Genomic DNA, 17,592 nt, shown 5'->3' on the forward strand with positions numbered 1-17,592 from the left:
ATGATGCTTAATCTCTTGTGGGGGGAACCTTCCTAACAGCAAACAGGTCCAGTCATGTCAGAGGTGATGCTTTCTAGGGTGTCGATGAAAAGGGAATGGGCTAGAGGTTGACAGTGTGGTGCAGCCTTAGAAACAGGCCAGTCAGGGAGGCCCTCTCTGAACAGGGGCCTTGGCGTTTCTAAGGCACAAACCAGGGTAGTTTTTTTTTTGTTGTTGTTGTTTTTTGGTCTGTCTTGCTCTTTTAATGACACCAGCAAACAGCCTCTGAGACCCAGTGGTTCAAGCTCATTGTCAAGTTAGCATTTGTTGAGCTGGCAGGGTGGGGGTAGGGTGGGGTTGTTAATGATTTTCGAAGTGACCTGACCTAAAAGTTCAGAGTGGCCCTTTCTGGAGACTGTTGGGAGAGGGAACCCTAAAGGTATTTATTAATCTGACTTCATGGCACCAACGGTTTCCCAAAAACAAATAAGGCGTTCAGCCAAGTCCAGCTCTGGCCCCGTGGCTGTTCCTGGGTGTCTGATTAGGTGGCCTGGGTATCTGATTAGGTGGCTGTCCCTGCCAACAAGGGGTAGTTTAAGTCATAAATTGAGCCCCGCTATCCTGTGCACCTGTTTTCAGGTTCCCGGATGTCCCTCCATAGACCTCAGATAAAGATCGAGCAGTTGGAACTGGGTGGGGTGGCCTTTGGGAAAGCGTCCCCCAAAACACAGGAAGGCAAGGGTCCCAGTGCTTTACCTGCATTGGTAGGGGGCTGCGACGCTGGGTAGGCCCTGGCAGGAGCCAGGCTTTCTACCCCTTCAAGGTCTCCCTCCTCCTCCTCTGAGCCATATCGGCCTAGAGTCCATGAGCTTCCTGAGGTTTGATTAGGAAGATAGCAGATATTTTAAATGTACTTTTCCAGGCTAAGCAAGGACAATATTCTCTCTCTTTTCTTAGAACCCTGCCCTCCCTGGAGAAAAGCTGGGGTAGAAATGTGATGTTGTTTCTCTGAAACAGAGATGGTCTTTGTAACATTAAAAGCAACTTGCCACATGGTTTAGCTTTAACTAACTGGGCCTTTGAACGAGGGCGGGTCATTTAACATCTTTGGGGTTCAGATTCCCCTCTTGTACTGGGAGCTTTGGACTGGAGCAGGACTGGCCCACTGTGAGGCTTACAGAGGCCAGGCCGGCTCAGGAAAGAGTGGAGGGGGCCAGACCTGGTGCTGCGGGGCAGTAGGGAGTGGTGGGGACAGTGGGGAAGTACAGAGTGCATACTCTCTCCAGAGGGACTACGTGCAGTTTGCCTCATCGTGGGGGCGCAGCCAGGATTGCCGGACCTTCGGTTTTTTGGTTTTTTTCCAGAAGATAGAGATCTGATGTTTTTCTCTCCTTTTTATTTTTCTTTTTTTTAATCTTCTGATATTTGAGTTTTTAAATATTGGCACATAGTTCAAAAGGGGAAAAAAATCACACCCTGAGAACCAAATGAACTAGTCCCTGGACCTCCAGTTTGCAACCCCTGGACCGGAGGGTCATGACGTGCTGGGCAGAGGTGACCAGGGGCAGCCTCAGCGGTAATGAGCATAACTTGAGGTTAGTGACCGCTCACACGGTCGGTTCTGATAGAGGCTGGTGTACGTGCAGTGGGGTGTGTGAACCCCCCAAGACCTTTGGGGCTCGCAGCAATCCTGAGGCCTGCCTTCCTATGCTGGGAGCAGATGTCCTGCCAGACCGGCTGATCTGCCGCCTTAGCTGGGTGGCCACATGGGGCCGCCAGGTGGTACTTGCAGGATTTGGGGACAGATGGATTAAGGTCAGACCGTTTCAGTAAGGTCTCCGAAGCTGGTGCAAGTCTTGGTGCTTGTCAACATGCCTGTTCCTGAGGGGACCATTTTACTGAAAGATAGGACAGAAAAAAGTTCCACTAAAGTAAATGGAGTTCCGTGGGGTCAACATTCAAAATTCACACGCAGCTTTAAGACAAAACACAGGACGTTGAAGAAATTTTGGATTTGGAGCGGAGACACAAGCCATCATCATGTGGGGGCTTCTTAGGGTGGGAAAGGTCTCGGCAGCTCCAAATTCAGACAGAGGAGAATGCGTGGATGTAGTCAGTAGCCTCAGGAAATAATTTGAATATGGCCTTCCTTTCCTGTTCACACTTGTTGGGTTCATCACTCAGAGAGAGGCAGTGAGACACCTTCTCGTTCTTGACTTTTGGAACACGTGCATGCTCTTGATGAAACATCCAAGGGAAGGGGCCTTTCCCTGGTGGTCCGGGCCTGAGGGAGGCCGTGGGGGACCTGGGCCAAAGCACACTTTTGCTTCATCCTGGTTGGCCTCAAGTGCTCTTTTGGTTTGTTTGTTTGTTTGTTTATGAGAGAGAGAGAGTGGGTGAAAGGGGCAGGGAGAGAGAGAGAGAGAGACAGAATCTTAAGCAGGCTCTACACTCAGTGCAGAGCCTGACGCAAGGCTTGATCCCATGACCCTGGAATCATGACCTGAGCCAAAATCAAGAGTCGCTCAACTGATTGAGCCACCAAGCCCCCCCGAGGCCTCTTTCAGTTGTAACATCAGTTACCAGACCACAAGGTTCTCAGAGGAAGTTTGCACCCAAGGGAAAGGTGCGAAAAAAGCCATGTTCTTCCATAGAAGTGGAAGGTAGCCCAGGTGCAGAGCATCAGTATTGAGGAGACGGGCCCTGGTTTTAATTCCTAATTTGAGCCAGCTGGTTCCATTTTTGTATGTTAACCCAGACTATTCCCCCAGCCTGGGCACAGGGGATCTGGGCACATACACCATGTTCAGTTGATTTACCTTATTTGAGAAACCCCCTTCCACCAGTGAAAAATCATTATCTGTACTAGAAGCACCTCACACTCTAGGGTTGGTTTCCTATTCATCGTTGTACCCAAAGGTAGCATTGTGAAACTGACTCTGAGGCCCTACTTGGCCAACAACTTTTTCCAGAGTGACCCATACAGAGGTCCACGTCCAAAGAGCAGCTTGCCGATTTGTTGCATCCTAAATCTCAAATTGCCAAATCAAGAGGGAAGAGAAGGGGCAAATCAATATATAGAGGAGGAAAAATCCAGAGTTGGCCTGTTTGGGGGTCCTGCAGGTATTTGGGCAAGGACCTTAGGGTGAAAATTGTTATATTTAAGTTGGATCCACTCTGTTGCAGAGGACCAGCCCACCCCCCATTTCTTCTAGAGAGTGGTCTTTATTCTGCCACTTTTTTCAGAAAAGACAATGCCAGTTTCCAGGTGAAACGGAAAGAACTAGAAGGCCGGGGTCTTGTTTTTCGTTATAACTCCTATATCCTTTGGTAGACATGGGCCACAGTTTGTCTGTGAGCTTCCTGCAGGCAGCATGGAGAGGGGAATGTGACTTGGAAGGCTTCTCATACCCGTTGGTTCAGCCAGAGGCAAACCAGTTGCTACAAAGAAGCCGTTCCCAATACCAGGGGTTGGGAGGATTTCTTTCCTTGTGTCCTTGTGGGCATTATCAGCTCGTGAATCAGTCACGTTCTCAGAAACATCTTTGTAGTACAGGTTTTACAAGCGGCAGATTGTGACCCATGGTGTGTAATGAAATCCAGTCATTGGGTTGCTGTAGTGTTATAAAAAATAGGTATTTGTTGGGGGAGGTGTCTAGCTGGCTCAGTTTGTAGAGCATGACTGATTCTTGATCTCAGGGTTATGAGTTCAAGCCCCATATTGGGCATACAGCCTACTTAAAAAAAATACGTATACATATACGTACGTATATATATGTGTGTGTATATATATATATATATATATATACACGTGTGTGTATGTATATATATATGCATATATATATATACACATATATATATACGTATATATATATATACACACATATATATATATATACATTTATATATATATACACACATAAGTATATATATTTGGTCTCTGTGCCTCGTCCCTGGCACAGAGCTCCTAAAACTCTTGGAATCTCCTGTCTTCTGTATGTTAATGAGGTGACTCCTTATGGGGGAAGGGAGCCTTCAAGATACAGTCTGTTTACCAGAAAGACCAAATCCGATTAGAGCGTTAGTCCCTACCCCTGAACTTCTGGGGAAGGGAAAGGGGTTGAAAATTGGGTTCAGTTACCGATGGCCAATGATTTAATCAACTGTGCCCACATAATGAAGTGATGAAACCCCCCCACAGTGAGGTTTGTGAGCCTCCAGATTGGCGAACACATCAAGGTGCCAGGAGGGTGGCGTGCCTGGAGAGGGCGTGGAAGCTACTCACGCCTCCTTGGCCTATGGGTCTGTTCCATCTGACTGCTCTTACGCTGTGTCCTTTAAAATAAACCACAGTAAATGTAAGTAAAGTGTTTTCCTGAGTTTTCTGAGTCATTCTGGTGAATTATCATAGAAGGGTGTTGTGGGAACCCTTGATTTGTAGCTGGTTGGTCATAAGTACGGGTGCCCCTCCCCCTGCAAACCTTGTGGCTGGCACCTGACATGGTGGCAGTCTTGTGGCATTGAGCCTTTAACCTGGAGGTACTGAACTGAAGTGTTGGGCACCCAGTTGCAGTCAGAGATTCAGAATTGGAGAGTTGCAAATATTACTGTTTTTTTAAAAAAGTAAGCTATTAGAATAGAATAATTGGTGTGCATCATATGAATGGTTTGGTTTGTGCGACTTTTGTTTTAGAGAGTATGTTTGTGTATGGATCTACTGTGTTGTGTACAAAATGTGTTTCTTACTGGTAATCATGCTTCACCCCCTCCAACCCCCTCAGAATTCCCACACCAATGCTCTTCACCGAACTGAGCTTCCAATATCTCATTGCCCAGCTGGGGAGCTCAGACGTGTACGTGTAAAGGCTTACCAACCAGGAGCAGTAAAAGCACCAGTGTCATCATATCTACTGCCAGGGTCAAGCATGGCTTTTTCTGAGGAGGTGTGACATAAGTGTGTGGGTTCAAGAAGCAGGAGTTTGGTGGGGCGCCTGGGTGGCTCAGTCGGTTAAGCATCTGACTTTGGCTCAGGTCATGATCTCACAGTTCATGAGTTCAAGCCCACATCGGGCTCTGTGTTGACAGCTTAGAGCCTGGAGCCTGCTTCAAATTCTGTGTCTCCCCCTCTTTCTGCTTCTCCCCCGCTCATGCTCTGTCTCTCTCTCCTGCAAAAGTAAATAAAAACATTAAAAAAAAAAAAGCAGGAGTTTGGTGAAGGAAGGGAGAGAAAACGTATAAATACATCATGGAGAGAAACTGATGGGCTCAAATATGTGACAAGGCAGGAAGAACCCCAGTGGAGAGGGCACACTGTAGGGGAAATGGTTTAGCATTTTATTTTCTGGAGGAAAGACAGCAGGTGAGCAAAGCAAGCACAAGACAGGTGGCTGGATTTTCATCAGCTGGGGAGGGGAAGGTGACCCGGTACTGTCTCGCTGGCTGGCTGGAGCTCTTGGCTGATGGACCTCGGGTGTTCCCATGTGTGAAATGAGGAAGTTCTAGTAGCTGGTCTGAGGAATGACCAATGACCATGACCAGGATGGCTCGTGGGAACGTACTCAGCAAGGCCTGGCTCAGTACTTGGTTGTTAACTGTTAGTTTTGCAGTGATTCCTAATCTGTAAAATGCACTTGTAAAGTCTTCCACGAAGTGTCCAAACTTCTGCTTTGAAGACTTGGGTAAAGTTCATTCCTTCATATCACTTAAACCATTCCATTCTATGGATGTGTCACATTTTGCTTATCCGCTTGCCAGTTAATGGATGGATGCCTGGATTTTTCTCTCTTTTTGGCTATCTGGCTTTTTGTTGGGACATAAATTCTCATTTCTCTCATAGACTCCTAGCAGTGGAATATGCAGTTGTATGGTAAGTGTATGTTTGTCATTGTTAGAAACTACCCAGCTGTTTGTTCCAAGGTGGCTGTGTCATTTGCCTTCAGCAGTGTATGAGGGTTCCTGTTTCTCTGCATCCTCACCAATGCTTGTTATTGTTTTTTTTTCATCAGAGCCAGTCAAGTCGTGTATTGGTATCTCATCCTGGTTTTAGTGTGTATTTCCCTATATTGTCTGATGACATTCAGCGTCTTTTTGTGTGTTGATTAGTTGATATATTCTTTAATAAAATGTGTATTCAGATCTTCTGTACATTTTATGAATTCAGAAAGTTGCAGGCTATGAAATCAATATACAGAAATCTGTTGTATCTCTATACATTAATAACAAATTACCAGAAAGAGAAAATAAAACAATTCCACTCACAATTGCATCCAAAATAACACAATACCTAGGAATAAGTTTAACAAAAGAAGTGAACCTGTTCACTAGAAACTATGGCCCCGATGACAGAAATTGAAGGTACAAATAAATGGAAAGACATTCCAGGCTCATGGATTGGAAGAATTAGTATTGTTAAAATGTCCATACAGCCAAAGCAATCTACAAATTTGCTGCAGTCCCTATGAAAATTCCAATGGCACTCTTCAGAAATAGATAAAACAATTCTAAAACTTTGGAACCACAAAAGAGCCAGAATAGTTAAAGCAGTCTTGAGAAAGAAGAACAAAGCTCTAGGCATCACGCTTCCTGATTTCAAACTATATCACAAAGCTGTAGTAATCAAAACAGTATGGTACCGGTGTAAAAACAGACACATAGATGAATGAAACAGAATAGAGTGCAGAAATAAGCCCACGCATATATGGCCAATCAGCTTATGACAAAGGAGGCAAGAGTATACAATAGGGAAAGGATAGTCTCTTAGCGGTGGGGAAACTGGACCGCTGTCTTACACCGTGCACAAGAACTAACTCAGAATGGATGAAACACTTGCATATAAGACCTGAAACCATAACATTCCTAGGAGAAAACATAGGGAGTAAGCCTCGACATTGATCATGGCCGTGATTTTTTGCATTTGACACCAGGAGCAGAGGCGGCAAAAGCCAAAAACAAGTGGGGCTACATCAAACCACAGAGCTTTTGCACAGCAAGGAAACCATCAACAGAATGAAAAGGCAACCTACTAAATAGGAGAAAGTTTTTGTAATTCGTACATCTGATAAGGGGTTAATGTCCAAAATACAGAAAGAACTCGTAAATTCAACAGCACAAAAACAAACAGTCCGGTTATAAAATGGGCAGAGGACCTGAATAGACATTTTTGTAAAGAAGATATGCAACTGGCCAACAGACGCATGAAAAGATGCTCCACATCACTCATTATCAGGGAAAGGCAAATCAACACCACGATGAGGTCTCACACCTGTTAGAACGGCTATTATCAAAACGAGAAGATATAACAAGTGTTGGTGAGGACATGGAGAAAAGGGAACCCTCATTCACTGTTGGTGGGAATATAAATTGGTGCGGCCATTATGGAAAAGAGTATGGAGTTCCCTTAAAGAAATTAAAAATAGAACTACCATGTGATCCAGCGATTCTGCTTCTGAGTATTTATGTGAGGAGAGCAAAATCACTAACTCAAAAAGATATCTGCACCCCCATGTTCATTGCAGTCTTATTTGTAATAGCCAAGATACGGAAACAACCTCAGTGTCCACCAATGGATGAATGGATGAAGAAGACGTGGTATTTGTACACACACCGTGTAATACAATTTGACCATCAAGAAGCACAAAATCTTAACCTTTGTGACAATATGGACGGACCTCGAGGGCATTGTGCTAAGTGAAATAAGTCATACAGGGAAATACCATATGAGCTCATGTACATGTGGAATCTCTATTGAAAAAAAAAGAAGGCTCATGGAGACAGAAGACAGATGGAATGTTGCTAGATTTTATCAGTGATAAAATAAGTCATGGGGATGTAATGTACAGCATAGTGACTATAGTTAATAATACTGTATTGCAGGGGCACCTGGATGGCTCAGTTGGTTGAGCGCCTGACTCTTGATTTCGGCTTGGGTCACGATCTCATGGTTTATGGGTTCGAGCTCCCTGTTGGGCTCTGCACTGATGGTGCAGAGCCTGCTTGGGATCCTCTCTCTCCACCCCCCCCCCCCCTTTCTGCCTCTCTGCTACTCATGCTCTGTCTCTCAAAAAAGAACAACATATTGCATATTTTAAAGTTGCTAAGAGAGTAAACATTAAAAGGTCTTATCACACAGAAAAAAAACCTGTAACTATGCTGACAAATATTGTTTGTGGTGATCATTTTGCAATATATATAAATATTGAATTATTATGTTTTATACCTGAAATTAAGATAATGTTTGTCAATTATTCCTTCATTAAAAAAATCTTTGCCCATTAAAAAAATTGTATTGTCTTTTTATTACTTGAGAAACTCTTAATGTATCTGATACGAATTTTTATTAGATATATAATTTGCAAATATTTTCTCCTAGGCTATGGCTTGCGTTTGTTTTGTTTTTTTTAATGGTATCTTCTGAAGCACAGAAGTTTTTAAATTTGAGAGAGTCCAATTCGATTTCTTCTTTTATGGATTATGCTTTTGGTGTATAGCTAAGTACACATTGCCCGGCCCAAGGTCATAAAGATTTCCTTCTATATGTGTATATATTTTTAAATTTTTTTAATGTGTATTTATTTTTGAATCAGAGAGACAGAGCGCGAGCAGGGAAGGGGCAGAGAGAGAGGGAGACACAGAATCTGAAGCAGGCTCCAGCCTCTGAGCTGTCAGCATAGAACCTGGTGCCTGGCTCAAACTCACAAACTATAAGATCCTGACCTGAGCCAAGGTCGGACGCCCAACCGACTGAGCCACCCAGGGTGCCCCTATATTTTCTTCTAGAGGTAGTAGAGTTTTGGCTCTTATATTGAAGTCTCTGATCCATTTGGACTTAATATTTATGTATGGTATAAGATTTAGATTGAGGTTTATTTTTTGCTGATTGTGCAGAAAAGAGTTATCAGAGCAGGCCTGAGACAGCTATCCTTAGAAAGCCTGTTTGCAAGGTTGTCCCTTGGCCGGTGTCTGCAAACTTAATTTCAGGATAGTTCCCACCGTTTCCAGAACTGATAAGAATGGTTCACTGTGCCTGAGCTGTTTGCACAAACAGTGTTGTTTCTGCTGGATACCTGCTTTCCTTCTGGGAGTCTGGAATTTTGGAACATGCTAGACAGAAGTGCCTACCTACCAATCCCTAGTAAAAACCTGGGGCACTATGTCTCAAATGAGCTTCCTTAGTAGACAGCATTTCACACGTGTTGTCAACACTCTGCCAGAGGAATTAAGTGTGTCCTTTGTGAGAATCCTGGGAGAGAGGACTCTTAGCAGCCTGTGCCTCCAGACCTTACCCCATGCACCTTTCCCTTTTGCTGTAATGAATCACAGCCTTGAGTACAACTCTATTGAGTCCTGTGAGTCATTCTAGTGAATCCCTGAATGTGGGGGGTGGTCTCAGGGACACGGACATACCTAAGGATGTCCAATTGCTTCAGCACTATTTTGTTGAAAAGACTGTCTTTTCTCCTTTGAAATGTCTTGTCATCTTTGTCAAAATCAATTGACCATAAATGTAAGGATTTATTTCTGGATTCTATTCTGTTCCATTGCCTAGCTTTATGCCCCTGCTACATTATCTTGATTGCTGTGGATTTATAGTAAGTTTTAAAATCCTATAGCATAAATCCTCCAACTTTGTTCTTCTTTGGCTCTTAGGTCCTTTGCATTTCCATATACATTTTAGGATCAGCTTCTCAATGTCTACTAAAAAGCTTATGGGTTTTGTTTTTGTTTTTGTTTTTTGAGAGAGAGAGAGAGAGAGAGCACTTGCAGGGGAGGGGCAGAGGGAGAGGGAGAGAGAATTCTACACGCACTCCAGGTTCAGCACAGAGCCTGATACGGAACTGAGTCTCATGAACTGTGAGATCATGATGTGAGCTGAAATCAAGAGTCGGATGCCAGCCAGGCGCCTCAGCTCTTGGGGTTTTGATTGGAACTGCATTGAGTTGATAGATCAATTAGGGAGAATTGACATCTTGACAATAGTGAATCTTCCAATCCATAAACACGGCGTCTCTCCAATTAATATGCACTGCTTTGTGGTTTTCAGGGCACAGATCTTACGCTTCTTTTGTGAAATTTATTCCAAAGTATTTTTACTTTTTGATGCTAATGTGAATGAAATTGTTTTCTGAATTTCGTTGTAAGAGTGCTCACTGCTGGTATGTAGCGATAGAATTGATTTTTGCATATTGAATTGTATGCTGTGACCTTGCCGAATGTATTAGTTCTAGTATTTTGTGAATGCCTTGGGATTTTCTATATACAAGTAATGTCATCTGTGAGTAAAGACAGTTTTCCTTCTTCCCTTCCAATCCAGAGGCCTTTAATTTCTTTATTTACCTATTGCCGCTGGCTTGAGCCTCCAGTAGAGTAGTGATTAGAAGTGGCAAAAGCGGGGGCTCCTGGGTGGCTCAGTCGGCTGAGCGGCCGACTTCGGCTCAGGTCACAATCTCGCCGTCCGTGAGTTCGAGCCCCGTGTCGGGCTCTGGGCTGATGGCTCAGAGCCTGGAGCCTGCTTCTGATTCTGTGTCTCCCTCTCTCTCTCTGCCCCTCCCCCGTTCATGCTCTGTCTCTCTCTGTCTCAAAAATAAATAAACGTTAAAAAAAAAAAAAAAGAAGTGGCAAAAGTGAACACTGTTGCCTTGTTCCTGATCTAATTGAGAAAGCATATCTTTCACCACTAAGTATGATATTAGCTTTGTTTTTTTCATAGATGCCCTTTATCAAGTTTTGTAAATTTTCTTTTATTCCTAGTTTGGTGAGAATTTTTATCATGAATCTGTGTTAGACTTTATCACATGCTTTTTTTTTTTCTGCATCTGTTGAGATGACCATGTGTTTTTTATCCTATAGCCTATTATTATAGTATGTTACATTAATTGATTTTCAGATAGTAAACCAACCTTGCAGGGGCGCCTGGGTGGCTCAGTCGGTTAAGCGTCCGACTTCGGCTCAGGTCATGATCTCAACGGTTTGTGAGTTTGAGCCCCGAGTCAGGCTCTGTGCTGACAGCTCTGAGCCTGGAGCCTGCTTTGGATTCTGTGTCTCCTTTTCTCTCTGCCCCTCCCCAACTTGTGCTCTCTCTATGTCTCTAAAAAATAAATAAATGTTAAAAAAAATTTTTTTTTAAACCAACCTTGCAATCCTGGGATAAATCCCACTTGGTTATGGTATATAATTGTTGTTATATGTTGCTAGGTTCGGTTTGCTAATATTTTGTTGAGGATTTTTGCATATATATTCATGTAGGATATCAGTCTGTTGTTTTGTTTTCTTGTGGTGTCTTTCTCTGGTTTTGGGTCAGGGTAAAACAAGACCTCATAGAATGAGCTGGGAAATGTTATCTTAGCCATTTCCTTTCAAGGGGGTAGTTTATGGTCTTTTATGAGTGGCTGGGAGCAGTTCTCTTTTGTCTTCTCAAAGCTGATTCTTTGCAGGGATGTCTTAAGATTCATGTCTGGCAGCTCAGTTTATCATCGATGTCCCAGATCCACTTACTGGCAGGTGTGGCTCAGGATGGGCCAGGTGCTGAGCATCTCTGAGACCTCTTATCTGATCACATCTGGTGCTCACATCTGCAAGTGAACCCTCAGGACATCCCTATGGGGTTTGGGAGGTCTGCTCACTCGGCGGCAGCAGCGGGGCACTTGGGCTGAAGGCACTTTCCTCCCTCTTCTCTTCTAACAGAGCAGCTACGAACCACAAGGTGCGGGAGCAGGTGCGCCTGGAACTGAGCTTCGTGAACTCAGATCTGCAGATGCTCAAGGAAGAGCTGGAGGGGCTCAACATCTCAGTGGGAGTCTATCAGAGCACAGAGTGAGTGGGGGCACTGATTCTTCCAGATACTTTCTGAGCCTTAGAACGTGCTGCAACAGGGATGGTGCCCAGATAGACCCAAGGGTGTGGCAGACCCCACGTTGGGAAGAGAGGGATTGATCAGTTTGAGGTTTGAGCGTGATGCAGGAGTCAAAGGGACGAGCCTATGGGGTTTGTTGGAAATACCTGGAGAGTGGGACAGAAAGGCATTCAATTCCTAGGACCCTTGGGACATAGTTTTATGGGAGAGCTGTGACTGGGTCTAGATGAAGAGACAGCATCTCTCACGTGGCTCTCCCATAAAGATGGCCTGGAGGCACTTCTGTGGCTGGCCGGGAGAGCCAGCCCAGCGGGTGGGGCCACCCTGCCCTCTTCCCTGTCAGCCTCTTCACCTCACACAGGGCCTGCCTGGGTCGTTCCATTGGTAGGATGCAAAAACAGACAAACTGCTTGACAGGGATCACTTACATCAAAGATTAGGCGACCCAGGTGAGTTGGCATGGCAACTGAGAGACTTCAGAAATGTACCCCGTTAAATACTTGAGAGATGAACAGCCTAATTCAGGAGCCTCCCCCTAGGGAGTGTTTGTGGGAGGTGCAGTATTGAGGGGCAGACCTCAGAAAAAGCTCAGAACGTCTCCCCCAAGGTGAGCTACCTTTGATAGACATGTCCATCTTGGAGGAAAAATAACCTTGAGGAGCTGTGCGGGGACGTGAGGCTTCTCAAAAGGCAGGCGAGCGCCAGGGGAATCTCAGTCAGAAAATAGTATGTGGATTAACAAAAGGATGGCATTTGGGAACCTTGAGTCACCTTTGGAATGTGCTTTTCCCGACTGTCCCCAGTCCTCTGTGTGGTATGTGGGTGTTTTTCAGAGCCAGAGGGAAGGCATTAGTGTGTGAACCCTCTGTTCTTCCTTCTGTGACGTCCGGAGCCCTGGCTCGGTCACCTGTGGGCCCCCGTGTGGGTTTGAGCACCTAACCACAGCAGCAGATGAGAGGCTTCTCCCAGCCTATGCTGTGGTATTAAATTCCAGTGTTTTGCCCAAAGGTCGACATTCCCTGAGTAAGGAGGGCAGGGCCAAACTGGGCTGATAAACATAGGGATATTTCATATTCCTGCCTGCGGTACCAACCGCAGGGATGTATCCCACAGAGACAGGCACTTAAGGCCCCTGTGTGATTACAGTGTGGCTCTATAGCGGCCAGTTGTTTCCCTGTGCCATCAGGGAGTGGGGAGAGAGATGTGCAGGTGTCACAACGACGCCTTGCATTTGCACCCGCCCCCTTCCTGTTTTCAAAGCAGATTGTTTCTTTCTTAGTGCCATTGATCTTTAAACATTTCTGCGAGGCAGAACAGGAAGAAACAGTCTCGCTGGGCAGAGGAGAAAACACAGGAGGCTGGAGGTCATGGAGAAAGTTACGTTAGCACAAGGTTGGGACTGGGGTGCCCTGGCTGCTCCGGGGAGGTCATGGGGAGCACAGCTCTCGCCTCCAGGCCTAGTGGGGTGAGGGTAGGAGGGTGTTGGGGCCCAGAGGACAGAGGCATGGCCCATCCACAACCCCCGTCCAGCAGGGTCTGGCTTTCCCAGTGGGCTTTGAGGAAGCCAGGCACCCCCACGGTGGGATCCCACCTGCTTTTAGCATAGCCGGTGGTTTTCCCTCAGCCACAGAGGCAGTTTCAGCTTACAGCTGCATTGTCCACTCACCCTACCGTGCATTCCTGGCCTTTTCCCCAGCTGGGCTGAGCGGCCCCAGGAGGTCTCTGGTTACAGGTCAGGGAGCTAAATCTCTGTTTGCAAAACACAGCCCGAGCCCCCTACACTTCCTTTTGGCTCTGTCCCTGTCCCTCAGATTGTAGGTTCAGGGCACACTCCCAGGGCGACCTATGGGGAAACTGAGTGGCCAGTTGTGGGGGAGTACTGTGGGGGGCAGGCAGCCGACCAGGGCGTGACCCTGGGCCTGGAGCTGGGTGTACTTCGGTGTCAGAAAGGGCCCTTGCCCTCAAGGCTTTCCCCATGCAGGTGACGGGACCCTAGAGGGATTCTCCCCATCAGAGGAGGCTCCTAAGAGTCCAGGTGGGACCTGCCCTGGTGAGGAAAGGAGGAGGAGAAGGGAGGGGTTGGGAGCTGATGGAGGAGGTGCATTGATTGGCAGGGTGGTGCGCCCAGGTCAGGAGCAGTGCCCGCATCAGGCACAGACCTGCCACACAGGAGGTCCCCAGCATAGTCACTGAAGGAACAGGTCAAAATGGTAGGCTCCCGTGTGTTAGGCTGGGTAGTGCAGAAGTCACAGGCTGCTGGGATTGGGTTTAGACCAGAGACAGGTATGTGATCAGAGTCATCTTTATGGAGTATGAACCGGCATGGGGATGTGGTGGGGCCCTGAGATGGACCAGCATGGGGACCCACGTGGTGGGCCCTGAGCTGGGCTGCTGGGTGCATAGCACCCGGGACCGGGATGTTCATATACCTTGCTGTGTTCCTTCTAGGGAGGCATTTACCATCCCCCTGATTCCGCTTGGTCTGAAGGAAACCAAGGATGTTGACTTCTCAGTCGTTCTCAAGGTAAATCTCAAAGCCATGGGCACTTGACTCAATGTTTACAAAGAAAAACTAGAAGTTGTGTATCCCTTGCAAGTGGCCTTAGGCTCAGTGGGCCAAGTGTCAGCTGATTTCTGCAGGATGCCTCCAGACCCCTTCAGCAAGCCAGAGAATGCTGTGCTGTTCTCCTGTGTCCTCCAGCTGTCTCTGGTTCCCTCCGAGGCTCGGGGCCCCAGGAAGGCGAGTTAGAAACCTGGGCCTACCCTCCCCAGGAGGCCAAGCCACAGAGGGTCCGTGGAGGATGTGCTTTGGAATTTAAAAATTGTTTCCTGTATTTTTTCTTAAACGTGGCCTAAATTGGTTATGAAATTTATGGAGAATGGCTAAATTTCCCCCCAACGTTTTATTCCGAAAATTTCTAAACTTCTACAAAAACTGAAAGAATTTGGCAGTGAATCCGTGTATACTCACTACCTAGATGAACATTTTGCTTTTATGACTTATTTGTCCATCTATGCATCCCTGTATCTACATACCAATCCACCTTGAATAGCTAGAATTTATGGGGGGTTTTCCCTCTATCGAATTACTGGGGATCCAGCTGCATCTTCTCTTTCTTTCTTCCTTCCAATCTCTCTCCCTTTAAAAAAATTTCTTCCCCTTCTTTTTAAAAAGTAACAGCTTAAACCCCCCCCCCCCCCCCCCCCCCCCCCCCCCCCCCCCGCCACACACGCACACAGTATCTGGCCTCCTGTTAATTGTAGGGGTCCCTGGTAAGCAGCTGTTACCTGTAGGCCCATCTGTGCCTGTCGCTGTGCTGGATGCTGGTGATGTCACAGGTCTTGAGTTCCAGGTCTGTGGCTCAGTGGAGATTTCAGGTGGGAAGCGGAACAGGTGCTTTGACAGAGGCCCCCAGAGCTGCCTTACCCCTGTCCAGGGCCAAGAGAGGCCTCCCCATGTCTGGAACGCCCTCCTCTTCCTCCCCTCCCTGGCTCCATCACTCTGAGTTTTAATGAATCACCCGCAACGTCCATTTAGGAGGAGAAAGGGGAAATGGGGTGGAAGGTAGTGCCTGTCTCTGAGCTCTCCAACACAGGCATGGTGGAGGGCAGTTAACCCCAGCATTGTGAAAAATACTGCTGAGTGTTGCATTTCTTTTCATAATAACTGTTAGTTGACTCGTCTTGGACTACTTTCAATTTAGGAAAGAAAAAATGATCATATGCATTTTGGGCACTATGAAATATGTCCTTTTAAAAGCAATTGGTTAATGCTTCAAGAGCTTCTGCACTTGACCTCCATTCTGGAGCAGAGACTGTAAGTCTCTTGACATAAGCGCTTCACTTAGGGCCTTGTTGACTGCTCCCTTGTTTATACCCAGGTCCTGGTCCCTGTCAATTTGGGGTTTATTTTGGCGTTTGAGAAGGGACAGTGGTAGCCGTACAAGACTCAGGATCACCCAAGGTTTGATTTTCTGGCTAGAAAGCAACCCAGGAGCTGCAGCTTTATGTCAGCTATGTAGAGGCCACCTGAACTTCTAGATGGGACACTTGTCACACATCTGTAAGACTCAAGACAATCTTTACGTCTGTGGAAATGTGTTTGGGTGCCTTTGTGGAATAGTTTCTTTAAGATTTAGTTTGTTGCTTGGATCCAGGGTGGCAAGGGCACAGGCATTTTAGAAGGAGACTCTTGGAGACACTTGGGGATTTTATGGAATCTGTAAGGATCCAACCATGTCACGTGCTGAATCCCACATTAAACTCAGTGGGGGAAAAAAAAAAAATCACATGTGGCCATGGCCAACTGCTATTCAGCTGAGGCTTCCAACCATGTCATTTTAGCCTCAAAAGGACTCTTCAAATGTCAGGCATACAAGAATGAGAACATCTGGGGACGTTCTGTTTTCTCCTTTCCACATTTGTCCCTGAGACTCACACAGACAGGTGCTGCAGAAGCACTTGGGCCGACTTAATGAGGGCAGTTCAAAGTGCGGGCCGCCTTGCACCTCCCTGTGTATCCGTGGGGCGTTTAATGGCCAGTAAAACTTCACGGTGTGATTTCGTTCTATTTTTAAATACATGGGCTTTCAAACGGCCTCATTTGAAGACACCATCAAAATAAATTCCCTTTCCAGAGAATTCAAGTTGTTTGTTTTGGGTGGGTTTTTTTTTTTTGGCCTCTAAATACAGCTTTATTTATTTATGTTTATTAAAAACAGTACTGCAGAACATTCAGAAAAATACCAAGGCATGGAAAGATCCCTCCCAGCCCTACCCCGCCGTGTCCCCACTGAGCTTGGTAACCTGCTCAGCACTTAATCTTTGGACACTGGGGCTGTTCATGAGTCAGGGGCCTGACTCATGAAGGTGTGTGACTCCCCCCACTCCCCTCCGTCACGGCTTCACGTGGTGTCTGCTTATAGAAGGCAAGGTGGCTGTTAATCTCATTCTTCAGGCAGCTTCCAAATGCTCGCTGTTGTCAGCGGCTCTCCACTGAGCATTTGCACACTTCACCGGATGTTCTCTTTGGACAGATTTTTAGATACGGATTTGGTCGGTGGGAGATCCGTATTACCCACTTACCCACCAGAAGCGGTCCTGCCTTACACTCCTACCGACTGTGCGTGACTGCTTGTCTTCCTGCACTTTAGGTCACCCTGGGCAGCGTTCACCATTTTGATTTTTTTATGCTATCTTTGTGATCTTTGTGAAATCGGGCAAAATAAGAACTTATTACAGTTTACATTTCTCAGGTCGGTACTTGAGTTGAATGCGTGTATGGTTTGGGGTTGGGTTTTTTGTTTTTTGGTTTGTTTTGTTTTGTCTTGAGTTTATTTATTTTGAGAGAGAGAGAGCACGCACAGGCGGGGGAGGGGCAGAGAGAAGAAGAGACAGAGTCCCAAGCAGTTCTGCACTTATTAGCACAGAGCCCAATGCCGGGCTTAAACTCATGAACTGCGAGATCATGACTGGAGCTGACATCAAGGGTTGGACGTTTAACCGTTTGAGCCACCCAGGCGCCTCTCCTGTAGGTTTATTTTCCCTTTACACTTTCCCTTTCAAATCGACTGTTGCTGCCCTTTGTCTGCTTTTCCAGTGTGCTTTTATTTCTTACAAGAGATCTTTTACATATGAAGGATATTAACCCTTGGTTTTATATATATTGCAAATGTTTCTCTCAGTACATTGTCTCCTTAATTTAACTTTTGTTACCCAAGCAATAACCAGCTTAAAAAATATAACATACATATTTCTGCCTGTAG

At 46.1% G+C, this 17,592-nt stretch overlaps 1 protein-coding gene across 1 annotated transcript in view; it reads left to right on the forward strand.

Moving 5' to 3' along the window:
• The window catches only part of RHPN2 (rhophilin Rho GTPase binding protein 2), a 59,208-nt gene that overhangs the window by 15,543 nt on the left and 26,073 nt on the right, over positions 1-17,592 (forward strand). Inside the window, exons 3-4 of the mRNA XM_042968064.1 lie at positions 11,659-11,787; positions 14,276-14,351. Of these exons, the coding sequence (XP_042823998.1) occupies positions 11,659-11,787; positions 14,276-14,351 (205 nt within the window). The remainder of the gene's footprint in view (positions 1-11,658; positions 11,788-14,275; positions 14,352-17,592) is intronic.

This window comes from Panthera tigris, chromosome E2 (assembly GCF_018350195.1).
Source record: "Panthera tigris isolate Pti1 chromosome E2, P.tigris_Pti1_mat1.1, whole genome shotgun sequence".
NCBI classification, from domain to species: Eukaryota; Metazoa; Chordata; class Mammalia; order Carnivora; family Felidae; genus Panthera; species Panthera tigris.